This window comes from Haliotis asinina, chromosome 2 (genome assembly GCF_037392515.1).
Source record: "Haliotis asinina isolate JCU_RB_2024 chromosome 2, JCU_Hal_asi_v2, whole genome shotgun sequence".
Taxonomy (NCBI): domain Eukaryota; kingdom Metazoa; phylum Mollusca; class Gastropoda; order Lepetellida; family Haliotidae; genus Haliotis; species Haliotis asinina.
Window position 1 is genome coordinate 101,109,080 of NC_090281.1, and position 15,592 is coordinate 101,124,671.

General features: G+C 40.3%; 2 protein-coding genes across 2 annotated transcripts in view; one reads left to right on the forward strand and one right to left on the reverse strand.

The window, feature by feature from the left end:
- Positions 1-572: 572 nt before the first annotated feature.
- LOC137274706 (signal peptidase complex subunit 3-like) lies at positions 573-10,540 on the reverse strand. Its single transcript, XM_067808056.1, has 5 exons — positions 10,310-10,540; positions 10,063-10,136; positions 8,621-8,697; positions 4,353-4,468; positions 573-3,042 (listed from the first exon to the last, which is right to left on the reverse strand). The coding sequence occupies exons 1-5, from the start codon at positions 10,450-10,452 to the stop codon at positions 2,913-2,915; spliced, it is 540 nt and encodes a 179-aa protein (XP_067664157.1). The 5' UTR covers positions 10,453-10,540; the 3' UTR covers positions 573-2,912.
- Positions 10,541-10,596: 56 nt separating this feature from the next.
- The window catches only part of LOC137274708 (lysosomal Pro-X carboxypeptidase-like), a 42,968-nt gene continuing 37,972 nt past the window's right edge, over positions 10,597-15,592 (forward strand). Inside the window, exon 1 of the mRNA XM_067808058.1 lies at positions 10,597-10,810. Within this exon, the coding sequence (XP_067664159.1) occupies positions 10,661-10,810 (150 nt within the window). The 5' untranslated portion in view covers positions 10,597-10,660. The remainder of the gene's footprint in view (positions 10,811-15,592) is intronic.

Consider the following 15,592-nt stretch of genomic DNA (forward strand, 5'->3'; position numbering starts at 1 on the left):
CCCCAGGATATATTCACTGTGTGTATATTCACTTGATGAAGACAGATATATATCCTCTTCATCTACTTACATTCTGTTTGGAACCCCAAACGACAGGGTCATGAATATTAGAGGGCTCATTTTGATGATATGCTCTCAGTCTTCATTAAAAGATGTAACACCCAACAGGTTCATGGACACTGTTCTTTTCAGTGTCTTTATGCTTGGAATATATCTTCTATTTCATTATCTCACTCCAAGGTAGTACTGAGTATATACAGTAAAGTTCACTTATAACGTACACGCTTACAAGGAATTGCCGGTTACAACGAACAAATTCAGAAGTCCCGACTGCTTTCCTATATGTTGTTATGAATTAACTACTATATACACCGAACACTGATAGTACGAACTATCTGTTACAACGAACAAATTGATGGGCCCTCTGTGCTATTTCACGAGTTAATTGGCGTATTTATAACGAACAGCTGATCCGAATCCACTCGCGTGTCATCTCATGTGTCACCAATTAGCTTGTGAAAACAAACAGGCTTCCTCCCAGGGGATCAAGGGGATAATAAAATAAACTTACCTGTGAAATGTTATCATTTATTTAATCTTGTGAATCTTGTTGACATTGTCAAGGCATAAATAGCGATCTGGGAAGTCTTTCTTTCAAGTCAGCATGGAAGGGCTTGTCACGGAAACGTAAAGCTCTAGATCTCGACACAAAATACCAAATCATCCAAGCTGTAGATGCAGGCGGTAAATCCAAGACTGACATGACAGAAGACTTGGACATACAGATTTCAAGGCCAATCAGTCGTGGTTAGAGAGATTTAAGAAGCGACGAGGGATATGTTCAGCCATGACACACGGAGAAAGATCGTCTGTTGACAGCAAGTCAGTTGATGATTGGCTGACGTCACAGAAGCACAAAATTACCGATTTTGTTAAAGATGAATAATAAAATACATGATCGATGATGAAATGAATGATCCATGACAATTATATGTTCGTTGGTTTTGTCTTATTTTATTTTCTGTGAGAACATGATCTGGTCTCAAACCAGTGGCGTGGTGACCATTCTTGGTAATTTCCGAATATTCACGAACATTCCCGAATCGCTTGGAACGAACTTTGCTTACAACGAACTGAAAACAACAGTCCCTTTGAGTTCGTTATGAACGAATATTACTGTATTACCTATTTGTTCCTAAACCAAACTGCATGTCAACATTCAACACATGACAGATATTGGTACATGTAATTCCATGGTAACGGGAAAGGAAAATCAACTGAAATGCATCACCACACACCATGATATTTTCTTAAAATTTATTTTAAAGATCATTTTCATGCCAAAATGGGGGCTTTATAGTAGATAAATAATTACATAATAAATCATTTTCTTTCATTCCAAATTAATAGCTAGAACCATAGCCCCTCACAAAACATACACAACTTACATTCACGACATAGGCTCCACAACCTCCACGACTGACAGTCAACAGCAAGGCACTTACAGCCACACCATTACAACATGTAAATCTCCTCCTTTCCAACGATATCAGTGACTTAGAACAATCATCCTATTAATACAACAATGAACTTACATTCTTCACAATTACATCATTCTAAACCCTGTTTCTGAATTACAGAGCATAGGAGTGACAGTCCCATGCGGTCAGCAGGTGAATCTTGTGCTGGTCCATCGTGTTCCTCATCACTTGAAGGAACATGTCTGCTGGTAGATGTGCAGGGGATACTGCTGTCTTTAAAATAATATCATTCTGAAAAATGTCTTTTACACTCACCACAAACATAAACAATGATTGACATGAGTGGATCTTCAATCATCTAAATTGTTTCACTAGGTGAATAAAACTGCAGCACGCTCACTCACCCTCCCTCATACACACGTCTTAAAGTCATGGCTACCTAGCTTGTACAAATGTACACGATTAAGGGGCTCCAGAACTGTGGTCCTTGGAAATATATAGCATTGAAATCTGGAGACCCCATGTGTTTGAAACTTTGAGCATCACTGTTATGACTGTTGACTTGACAACTCATCTGGGAACATTTGCATATATTCCCCTACATCCTTCTACCTCGTCTTGGAGAATTTCCATCCATAAACAGACCCACACCACTGTGATTATGATGGACTGAGCTGGACCTGAAGATCATCATACTTACACAGCAACTCACAGTGATGTGGTAAACATGGTAGATGTTCAACTGAATACTTTCTACAGCTTTTTGTCAACATATTCCACACAGAAAATAACATGTAATAATAACTGAACAGAACTTATTCTTACTGATAATGAACTTAATCCTCTTACACTGAATCTGGTAGACTAGTTCAACTTTTTTAAAAGAATCATTCAATCTTCTGTGTTGATGAAGCATGTGTGATACATGTCATCTCACCTCAGACAAGTGAGTTTGTTCAAAACTGCCTCTCTTCATCCAACAGAAAATGGTTAACGGGTTGGGCATGTCATGTGACTAGTATCTTCTAGCACGTAACAGTCAGCTTGGGTTATCCGGGGTAATAATAATCAGTGTGTTAGACCTTTGAGCATGCCTTGTTGTTTTAATTAAGACATTATGAGACTTCTCATGAATATTATTACAATTACCTCAAGGTCAATTTCGAAACACAAAAATACCAAACAAATATACAAAGGCATATGTTCAAAAAGTATTAATTCTAAACAAAACAAAGCAATAACAAAAGAAATTTTCACAAAATTGATAAGTAAATCCAGACTAAACCAGCCAGCTGTTTTCTAAACAGGCCAGTTTTCAACAAATTAAGAAATTCTCCTGTGAACAGTCATGATAGTGTACAAGTAATGATGAAGGTGTGAGGCAATACAAAGGCCTCACTTCCAACGGGTGTGAGATGGTGTCTGAAAAGTCTAGAAGCGGCCTGCACTGTACTGGTCAGGGAAGGAAAAGGAATGACTGCCGTCACCCATCACCTTGGGCAGAGTACCAGCGTTGGGAATCACATTCCAAGATAATGTCATCGTCACATTCTTATTACCCCTGGAAATGAAACATACAACATGAGTTCCATGCAATCGAAGATCTCGTATCTTTTCTCGTAGCATTTGTATCTGGTATACTGTAACATTGGCGGTGCAAATGCAACGATGGTAGGATTGGTACCTCAGTGATCTAACACTATACAGCTGGTATTAGGCATAGGTTGTGTCAAACCATGGTAGGATTGGTACCTCAGTGAGCTAGCACTATACAGCTGGTATTAGGCCTAGGTTGTGTCAAACCATGGTAGGATTGGTACCTCAGTGATCTAGCACTATACAGCTGGTATTAGGCCTAGGTTGTGTCAAACCATGGTAGGATTGGTACCTCAGTGATCTAGCACTATACAGCTGGTATTAGGCCTAGGTTGTGTCAAACCATGGTAGGATTGGTACCTCAGTGATCTAGCACTATACAGCTGGTATTAGGCCTAGGTCGTGTCAAACCATGGTAGGATTGGTACCTCAGTGAGCTAGCACTATACAGCTGGTATTAGGCCTAGGTCGTGTCAAACCATGGTAGGATTGGTACCTCAGTGATGTAGCACTATACAGCTGATATTAGGCCTAGGTCGTGTCAAACCATGGTAGGATTGGTACCTCAGTGATCTAGCACTATACAGCTGGTATTAGGCCTAGGTTGTGTCAAACCATGGTAGGATTGGTACCTCAGTGATGTAGCACTATACAGTTGGTATTAGGCCTAGGTTGTGTCAAACCATGGTAGGATTGGTACCTCAGTGATCTAGCACTATACAGCTGGTATTAGGCCTAGGTCGTGTCAAACCATGGTAGTATTGGTACCTCAGTGATCTAGCACTATACAGCTGGTATTAGGCTTAGGTCGTGTCAAACCATGGTAGTATTGGTACCTCAGTGAGCTAGCACTATACAGCTGGTATTAGGCCTGGGTTGTGTCAAACCACTGTATTTTTGGTCAATCCTGTGAAGGTCATGGTTAAGAATGACATTCTGCAATCATCAAACAAAATGGCTGGAACAAACCACAAACAGGGCAAATCTGGGATTCGAATTCATAAAACACTTGATTCTAAGTTTCATGTTCTAAGTCTACACTGACAATAGTAATAATCAAGAAATGACCAGTTACTGACATTATGGGTGACATGACATGTCGTACAGTGACATGACATGTCGTACAGGACATGACATGTTGTACAATGACATCATATGTTGTACAGTGTCAAGTACCCAATCAGTATTGTCATTTTGAAGCAGAACATATTATGAGGATCCACTGTAATACATAGACCTGGAGGCTTGCAGGGAATGCTTGATAGGCATACTTACTTCAGTCCATTGCCATAGTCCCAGAAATAGTACTTGGTGTTGGAACTCTTCAAATCAATGATGGCATTATCTCCACGCTGGATAATCTTGTCCCACAGTACAACCTGGTTCAGCTTCTGCAAAACCAATGGTTACATTCTCAACACATCCTTTATATATTATATCTCTTCTAACATCTTCCACAGGGTGGAAGTGCTGTTCACACAAAATGTGGAGTTGCCCAAAAAGCAACACCATTTCCTCACTGGACAATGAAACAAGAATGTGTGGCAAGAGTGTAAAGGTTAGTTTTTCCTCACATTCTCGTTATTTTGCAAGTATATCAGATGTTGCCATATGGCGGATGGGTCTAGAAATTTCTGTAATAGCTTGACACCCTCTACATTTATTGCAATCACTCATTATGCGAACTCACCCACACGAGAGTCGAAACAAGATTGCAGAAAATGTTTTTAAAAGGTTTATAATTAAAATTCATTAGTAAATACCATTCTCATATGAAATTGTGTTGGTTGCACTGTCTCATTTGTAGGTCATGGTTTGAATTGGTTCATGAAACTCATGTTTCGGTTTGAGCTCTGGCACACAAGTGGCAAGTTCTGCAAGTCCTCTTTTGGCCTCAGACTGTATGTCCACTATCATTTCCTTTGCTAAGTCTGTGGAAAAGGGTATCAGCTACTACGGGAACTCGACAGTCAGTGCTCTAAAATCCATGCAACTGTATGCACAGTTACTTCAATGTAAACATTCCATGCAGTGGACAGTTTAAAAACAAATCCATATAAAGTGTATAGTTAGACTTTACAATGATAATCTTTAGTACTGCTGCAATACAGCCTACACTGTGTATAGAATACTATAATAACTATATCTGAGAAATGACAGATAACGAATGTGTGTCGGCTGATGAGGATGTCATAATTTGTGTTGAAATGATCAGTATTTCTATATAGGTTTAGGCAGCTTGACGTAAACTGAGACATCACTGAGACTGCCCCTGTTTGAAGTCGTATAATGATTCACAATTCATCTGGTTCACTGGTTACACCTGTCGTGTACTTTGTGCTCATTAAGTGTACTTTTGTAGAATGTGATTGATATAATGTCAATGCGGTACACAACCAAATGTATTGATTTCATTTTGAGATCTGCATGATTTCCAAATTTCTTGTTGTCAGAGCACACTGTACAAGAAAGTGTGTGCTGCACATCAACAACATAGAAGGAGCACACTGATGCAATACAAGTGATTAGATGTATCAAATAGTTTTGATTAATATCTATGTATTCTGCTGAATGAGTTGGTCTCAAAATTCAGGACTGGTTATTGTACTAAGTTGCATGATAGGACGGAACCCTTTTCTGTTTCGTCTTTGTTTTCAGTGTCCTTGACAATTAACATCTGGTATTGAAGGATATATGCGACTCGTCCACTGGTTCATCTTCAAAATTCATTTCCAGAAACTATAAGCATATCAAACTAATGAATATATGTTGATAATAAAGAGTTAAGCAACGAAGTGTGTACATCATGATGTCTTCGGAGGTAATTAGATCTGTACAAAATGTGTTTGCAGACGAAAAGATACCTGAACAGTTCACTCAAACTCAAGACAAGATATCATGCTGCAAGTAGATAGTGAAACCCCACGAAGGTACTCATGACTTGCACAAGTTTGATGACTGCTTGCGTACACACACATCATTACACTGCTCACATGGAGAGGAATGGGATCTTGGAGGTTTCATGATGGCAGATTACAGGCATGAGGGAAGCAGGCATGTTCCTAAGAAATATTTCAGAGCACTTTAACATTATTAAGTGAGAGGTCAGCAGACTGTTATCCAAACACAGCAAGGCAGGTGGTGTAAAGGACAGGCCTCATCATGGTCAACATGAAAGACCAGTGCAATAGTCGTTTGGTTGGAATGAACCATGATCCATCTAGCCACGTAAGCCAAGAATGGACACAATCAACAGCCTTCAATGTGTCACGTAAGTTAGCGACTAAACATCTTGTGGCAGCTGGATTAAAGGCTCAAAAACCACTCAAACGCTCACATCTGTCACCTAGGCATATGCAAGACCGATTATTCTGATAATTTAACATTGTTGTTTGTGAACACTTGTCAATGATATGTCTCTCAGGCAGGCAACCAAGAAGTATGAGCTGAACCCAAAGTGTGTCCGTCCCACTGTTGCTAGGGGCTGCAGTTCCATCATGGTGTGGGCTAGATTCAATCACGACAAGATGGATGTCAAGGTTGTCGAACAAATAATGACAGGGTTAAAGTAATGCAATGATATTATTGAAATGACAGTTATTCCTTTCTTTCACACCATACCAGTCCCTCTTGGATTCCGAGGCAAATTTTTAAGGATTCCACAGCAAATTTAAGCAAATTCAGCACAATATTTTTCAATATTCTGCAAAACATTCTGCGGTTGAAACATTTAGAAATGCAACAAAAACTTTATACAGAAAAAGTGGCGAAGTCTGCACGAAAATGTGTTTTCCGTGGACCAGACGTTTTTCTGCATGGAAAGGTAAATTCCGCGCTTTTTTCTGCGACTGTGGAATCGTGGAATCCAGAAGGGACTGCCATACCTGACACAGCATTCATTTACCAAGATGACAGTGCTTGCCCACTTTGTGGAGTTGTTGTATAGAAGCCAACCAAGAATACAGAATTGAATCCCTTTATTGGCAAAGTCACAGTCCTGATTTCAACCCAATAGAGCATCATGGAATAAGACATGTAGACAAGTAAACCGGTGTGATCAACCTCTCACCAACTTACAACAGCTTGGATATGCTGTACTGAATGCTTGGAACTTAATGGAAGAACATAGAAATGAGATTAATACTAGAGAGAAATGAGATTTATACCACAAGGTGATAAACAGCTGAGGTTACTCACATTACCGATGACCATTATGTCATCCAACAGTCCATAGTTTACAGTTGGAGGTGAACAGTCACATACCTCAACTTACACTTACAAAGTTTTCCTGTACGGCCTTTGTTAGATCTTTGTTTGCCTGAAGCATTACCAGTTCAACATCATGCAGATTAAAAGTACACCATAATGACTTTGAAGAATTGGTGGATAGACATTCACCAATATGTGTGTTATCATAAAGTGTTAGCAGTGAAAATGGCACTTCATGTTCCACGCCTGAAAATTATGGGGTTGCTTGACTTTGACCATCAGTTATCAGAATATTATTCCGAAACTAGAATATTCATGAACAAAACATACTTCTTCACAGCACATATCTCTAGAAGAACATGTGATGACATGATGGTAAAAACCTGCAAACTGTCAACTTCCTAGACAGTAACATTACCAGGTAGTGGACAGTCTGTTTGCTAAATCTGAACAGCTCTGTATACAATGTGAGCCTTGAGATAAGACCTAAAAGAATTATATCTAAGAATTGACAGCTAAAATGGGTATGTTGGCTGATGAGGACGTCATATTTCAGCAATCATTTCCCGCGATCTTGTGCTGACTTTCAGGAGACTGTCCTCACATTTGCAATAGAAAGAGTCAAGCTATTTCAGAAAGATCTGCAAACTTCTAGACCCGTCCGCCAAATGGTAAAACCCATGTACTTGCAATATAATGAAAACGCAAGGAAAAACTTACCTTTACACTTGTGTCACACATTCTTCTTCCACTGTCTAGTAAGGAAATGGAGTTGCTTTTGGGGCAACTACACATATTGTGTGGACAGCACTTTCACCCTGTGATACTCTATACACAAACATTTCATTCTCAAAACATCCTCTATGTAGGATTTCTCTACTACCATCATCTACATGCACTGATTACCATTCAGATTACATTCTTAACACATCTTCTACACACAATGACCACTATCTCAAGACATTCTCCATATAGGATTACTCTACTGCCTTTCTCTACAAGAACGATTACATTCTCACCACATCTTCTAGATGGGATTACTCTACTGACATCCTCTACACACAATGATCACATTCTCAACACATTTTCTATGCAGGATTACGCTTCTGGTATCCTCTAAACACAAGATTTCATTCTCATCACATTCTACATATAGGATTACTCTACCAACATCCTCTACACAGAAAGAGTTCAGAAATCAGAAAAATTATAAAAAATGGAGGATTGCAGTTAATGAAAGTCCTGAAGCTTCTTCAAATCATAATTTCCTGAAAAATAATGTTAGCCATTTACATGACAGCTCCAAGGCAAGACAAAGTACTGAGTTCACTTACATAATCTTGTGTTTGGTACTCTGCGGTAAGGTAGAGGAAAAGCTGTTTTACATTCCAGTTGAACAATGGCTGGAGATGTCACATGGCTAAGGACGGTTTTCACAGGAAATGTCTTTCATATGAGAGAGGCAAATATAAACCGCTGTTTTCTCAGTTGCTTTTGCTGTAGGTGTGTATGCAGAATGGATAGCAAAATTAAAGAAAGCTTCAAATGGGAACAAATTCATTACATTAGTGATACACAAGACTTTGCATATGGCAACTGACGGCAAATTGTGCAGTTTATGCAGTGCTCAATGTCATGGAAATGTTTGCCTGGCCAAATTTGACATTCACTTTCATTTACTGACACACCTTCTTATATCCATCCTCGATATCTCCAGGGTCTACATTCCGGAAAGTCTCCACTATACCCTGGACGCATCTACGGGTGGGCCCGATAATTTTATTACCTCCCTTTGCTGACTCAGCTTTCTCACAGTAGCCAATCAGAGTGGTCGCCGTTATAACCGAATTTGCCAGTGTCAACAAAGGTAGCAGTTGCAACTGCGAAGGTTTGCTCGCTGTGCGACTCACAATTTGGGGAAATCATACATGCAACTTTATAGGTCCGAAACCTTTTTTTAAAACATATGCAAGAAATCCATCTAATACTTTCAGAGAACCTACGCATGGTTTGTTTGTAGAGAATTTAAAAAGCGAAAGTGAGTTGTGATTGGTTTGCTCAAATTCCCAGCGTTGACACCTGATTGGATAAAAAGCCAGCCAAGGGAGGTAATAAATTTATCAGGCTGAGCCTTAGATGCATCCAGGGTATAGTGGAGACTTTTCGGAACGTATACCCTGGAGATATCGAGGATGTCTTATATCTTATATAGATAGGTATATAGCATACTTATAATTATTACTCGCCCGTTGAAGATACAGCAGTGTAATATTTTTACAGCAATATTGCACTAGTGTAATACCGCTTGATGTATGACGTCAAAATGGTTCAAAGTTGTGACGTCACAATGCTAATACCGATGTCCCAATTTTACTAGCCCTTGCTTGACTCGCGGAAAGCTGAGAGTGATCACACTGTAGGGAATTTCGCAGCAGTTTCTGTCAATTTATGTTGGCGAGTAATAAACAGAATACTAAACTCGCTTCCGTGAGATATCATTTTTATTAAACTTGTTAAAGATTTAGTATCAAACGAGCTTTCGCTCATCAAATCATTAACTCGTTTAATAAAAATGGTATTACACGGAAGGTCGTTTAGTATCCTCTACATATATGAGACGGGCACCCATGTTCTGGGGAGCTGCTCCAGATCAGTGTCCCTGTAACTCATTCTAGCTTTCTGGTGAGTTTCGTCTTTCATCCAACAGTAATTGAAATCTGATAAAGAGCTCACTGTTAAGCGTACTTCTCTAAGAATTAGAGTATAAAAAGGATATCAGCTTGCAAGTCGAAGGTAACAAATCCAAGATCACTCTTTTCTCTATCAGCTGAGTAGTCTGGGACATTTTTGCTGAAAGTAAAGAAAACGATTTTGATCTTGACTCCATGATGAACAATGGGTATCGATCAATGATATGATAATTTATTTTTTTTTAAATCTGAACTTCCGTAAAAATATTAACTTTACCAATACGTAAAAGACACGTCAGTGTGCCGCAACATATGGTAATGGGTTGCACTTACACAGACACTTTTCCTGCAGATACGCTAAGTGGTCTTTTATGTAGATTAAACGCTGTTGTGAGAAAGCAACAAAATGTCAGTGCCGCCATTACACTAAGCGTAAAGGCAAATATAGTGTTCAATCTTGACAGGAATGTGTTCATTTTCGCCGACAATACTTCCAGACAACAGTGTGAAACCGGAAACAGGTGCCTTTGCCGAGTTCTTTCCCCTTGGGTTACTATCAGATTCCCATTCGTAACTACTCGCCCCTTTCCGTAACCGGCTTTCCGGAATGACCCGAGTAGTTACGAATGGTAAGGATGTAATCAGATTTGCGGACCACGTGATAGTCACGAGGTCCTGATCAAAATGGCGATGAATTACGCCTTGGTTCCACTACTTTGTTGCATTTCTATCGCAGTGGCGTTGTATCCACGTTTGTTGTCACCGCGTAATGGGAATGCAAAGGCTTCATTGACCAACGGTTATTCCTATGAAACATTCTATCTGGTTCAACAGGTAAGCCTTTACTTATCTTCTGAACACCATAAGCACCTGGTTTTGCCTAAACATTACGACTGAATTTAGATAATTTAAAACAGGATATATTGGGCCGTCGTTGTAAACACATTTTCTGCCGAAATCGCCGATGCATGATACTTACCGGTTGTTTACATCACTGACCGGTAACTAGGAAGTGACCCAAGCCTGTGAATTATCAAAATTTTGCGATGTAACGAATATTCGTGATTTGGAAAGAGTTCCGCCCGTCCCATGATTTAATGCTTTTTGAGTAAAATATACATGTTGTTGTCATTCCCATGCGAGACCCAAACTGGGGAGTTTGGGCGTGGTACACATTCCCGGTGCAAGAGAAAGACAAAAATTAGAAGCCATGTCGTCATACTCTAGTTTAGATATTCCCCCTAACGTAGTACGAGATCGTGAGCCACCTTCTTCAACAGATCCACTGTTGTATTTCTTTCCTCCGTTATCGGATGGTGACATTGACCCAGGTCAGAGAGCAATTGACGGCTTGAACGAGGACTCCCTGGGTTCATCAAGCATCAGTGACCCAACAACTGAGCGACGAACGAGTGACAGTCAGCCTGGTAATTGTTCAGTGTCCAGCACAGGTGTATCTTTTTCACTTACTCAAAATATTAACACCAACAGCAATAGTACGAACACTGATCCCGTATCTCCTGCAAATCCGAGTAGCACCATCGCCTTCAAGCACGCCCTAAACGTATTATAAAAAGTCCCGTTCGCAAAACCATCTGAAACGAGCCGCCCCCGTAAGTGCAGTGTAACTCCTGCAGACCCCTTCCAGTCTGTCTCACCTCCACGCTCTCCCATACCTTCACCTGTCAATGCAGTGTCTCACCCTACACCCCTTTGTAACGTCTCCCCAGCACCTCATCCAGCACCTTGGGTTGTTACACGTTCTGGACAATGCTAAACACCCCCCTCCCATGAATCTTTTCTCTCTACTTTTACATTTAGGTAGCACCGAGAGCACTGTTTCTTTTTGCCAGTGGTACAGGGTGTTACCAGCCCAAGCAACTTGTCCTAACTGTCAGCAAGTACTAACTCGCACTTACACAGTTAATCGCAAGGGTAAGGTTCCCGACTATCGTTTCTAGTGTAACCGCAAAGTATGTTAAAAAAGTAACAAAAATCAAGTTCCAACACGGAGGGGTAGGTGGTTCCCTGGCTCGAATTAGTCACTGAGAAAAACCGTTTTGCTCACATACTGCTTTGCTTATAAAATGTCACATGCAGACACAATCAGAGAAATGATTGTGATGGTGATGGGAAAGTCTTAGAAACCTCAAGAGAAACACATATTGGACTATTTCATGTAATGTAGAGAGGTATGCTCTGCGATGGTTGAAAAGAATGGTTTGGACAGAATCGGTGGGGTTGGCTTGACGGTGGAAATTGACGAAAATAAATTTGGGAAACGTAAGTATCATAGAAGTAGGATGGTAGAGGGTCAGGTGGTTTTGGGTGGTATTTGTTGGGAGATTAGACATTTCTTTCTTGTTCCTGTAGAGACGCGCGACCGACGGACATGACTTGATGTTATCTGTAGGAAAGTAGGGGGTAGTCATATTATTATGGACTGTTGCAAGACTTACAACGGACTGTCTGACCTGGGTTATACCTGTAGTACAGTCAACCATTTAGAGAACTTTTAAGGTAAGTGCATGCAGTATAGTATATGCGCGCGAATAATTTGCAAATAATCTGCCTTTTCCAGTAAAGATTATTTGCATTTAGTGCCAAATCCCACTAACGGTGTCTATACAAACCTGATCGAAAACCGGTGGTGGTGCATCAAAAGGCAACTACTGACAACACACACTCGGCGACACTACTTTGCTCTACATATAGCCAAGTATATGTATCGCTGTAGTGCTGAGAAACATTGCAGGTAACACTGGCTCCGTTTACTCGGGAGGCCAGTAGAGGTACGTTGTACTTTTCTTGAGTATTGATAAGTTGTATGGAAAATAGCTTACATATGGCGATGTTGTTACGCTGACCTCAACAGATGTGGACACCCGTTCGATTCCCGAGACTGAATACGGGAACGGCAGTTATTGCAAGTCATATATTGTTTTTCATGCCTTACACACATTATTGATGGTATAACTAGTGATTAATTTGAGTGACAGTTCGTAAGTTAATGTTTTGGGACGGGGGGTACGGGCGGAACTCTTACCCGTGATTTTTTGCCAACTTGGAAATATCGTAACTTTTTCCCGGCCTGCCCGACAGGATTCCTCTTCCTTACACTTCCTTATGCTGCGAGAATGGGAGGCGCCTTGAAAAGTCAGCAATGGACGACCTTGTTTTTCATCGAGCTCAAGAGTAATAATACACCTGATGGATCAAGCAGTTGATACTGATAGATGCAGATGTTATGGGTATAGGCGCTTGAGTCTGATATATATGTGGAAGTATGACCTAAATATGTAAGATATAGAAAGGTGTACGTGATAGTAAAATGGCGGCCAGGCTCGCCTCAGCTTATTTTCAGCCTGACAAACTCTTCAGTCGCTTTGATCGTTGAAAAATTTATACTCCGTTGACCTCTGTAAGGTAACTTGGATATCACTAACCTGCTGATTTTATTTCCATTTAAAGCTTTCACAAATTTTACTGTCCGTTCTCGGACGAAGTCAGGACACAAGCCCAAAAGTAAACAAATTCCCACCTCTTTTAATGTGCATCTATATTATCCATTCAGAGACTCGCTCTACTATTTGGTGGGGGTCTAAAGCTTTTGTTTGTTTGCAATGCAGCATGGCTTGAATGCTTATTCCATGACAGATTTCTGCTGAAGTAGATAGACCCTAGATATTTATAAAATCCTGTTGTCTCTAAACTCTCTCCCCTAAGTGTCCAGTACTCATTACATGATATCATCCCTCCATTCTTTTAGATACAAGAACTTTTGTCTTATTCCTGTTAACTGTCACTACCAGTGTCAGTTTCCATTCATCACACTAAGTTTCAAGTTAGCCCTTTCACTGTGGATGAAAAAAGAATGAAATCATCTGCAAACAGCAGTAGGAATACTTGTGTTAAATCTGGATGATGCTCGATACCATACTTACAATTCTCATTTATTTGCTGATTTGTTGATGAAAAGTGTAAATAGAAATGGACTTAAAGTGCACCCTTGCCTTACTCCTGACTGACAAGTAAATGTTTTGGAGATCTCATTATTGTTATGTACTCACACTTTTACATTTTCATATAAACTACATAACAGTTTTTCATTTTGCTTGTTAATTATGTAGGTAAATATTTTGCCACATATACTAAATAGGACAATAACTCTGTAAGTGTTAATGTTATTCAGATCTCCTTGTGTTCAACAGGAACAGTTCTAGCTGTTAAATAAAAACGACAGCACTAAATCAAACTCTAATATTTTGGTTTAATTTACCTTTAATAACATTACCCTATCTCACATTATTAACTTTCTATAACATTCAACCACCTGTCAAACCGATCTGACACAGTCAGTCACTAACTAACTGTCTAACCAACTAACTGTCTCAAGGCGTGCTGCCTATTCATCGTCTCGAATCGAACTAACTACAAGTTCAATACGATCGCCGCACGTGGCGAAAAATGCATGCCTCCCTCATGCTCGTGCTCCCCGCGAAGCAAGGCTTTGTCAGGTGCGTTTTCGCGAACTGTTCGCAAGCACACAAACCGAGACGAAATACACTGTCTGACAAACAGTACAATGAGGCCTACGAACAAACCATGACGAACGATATCTTTGTGTGGACAACCCTTTTGTCCATATCCCCCTCCTTGATAGAACGGAGTTTTATCAACACAAATGGTGAACTTATGATTCAAAATAACATCCTAATAGCATCCATTAATATGTCAAAAACGGTTTGCAAATATAAGGAATAAATCCATGGTCTCAAATGTCACAACATATCCATTGTCACAATATTCCAATGTCGCAATACATCCAGTGTCATAATTCCAATACGAATACAGTTTCACAGAATGTCACATGAAATGTTCACAGTTCCACACATCCACGAATTTCCGAAAGTCGACAGAATCTTCCGTGTAATCCTTGGAACTAATAGTTTATGGAATCCATTTCCAGACTGCACACCTTCGTCACTGGTCTGGTCAGAACTGTTTGACCAATCTGTATGTCCACCACTCTTGTATGGCCGTCCTTCCCTGGGTAAGTCTGAATAATACGCCCCATGGGCCAGTGTCCACGTGGTGTGTTGGGTGATATCACCAGCACGATGTCATTCACCTTGAGATCAGGTCGATGAGTGAACCACTTCCTCCTGTTAAGACTGGGTATCCATTCCTTCATCCATCTGCTCCAGAAGTGCCGTATAAGCTCCTGTATCCTTCTCCATCGTTTCTTTGGATTGAAGGGCGTTGTGTCCACTGATTCTGGAGCAAAGAAACCTCCTGCTTGCCCATGAAGAAAGTGGTTTGGCGTCAGCGGTACATCATCCTGTGGATGTGCTGTCTGATAAGTCAATGGTCGTGAATTAATCAAGGCTTCTGCTCCAATGAACGCTGTCATGAGTTCTTCATCTGTTACATCACTGTTTCCCAGAATAGCAAAAATTGCTTTCTTGGCCGACTTCACTATTGTTTCGAACACACCTCCGAAGTGAGGTGCATATGGAGGATTAAACTTCCAATTTGTTCCACGATTTGCTAATGTTCGTTTCACAGCATCATTGTTCAGACAGGTAACGAGTTCCCTTAGTTCCTTTTCTGCCC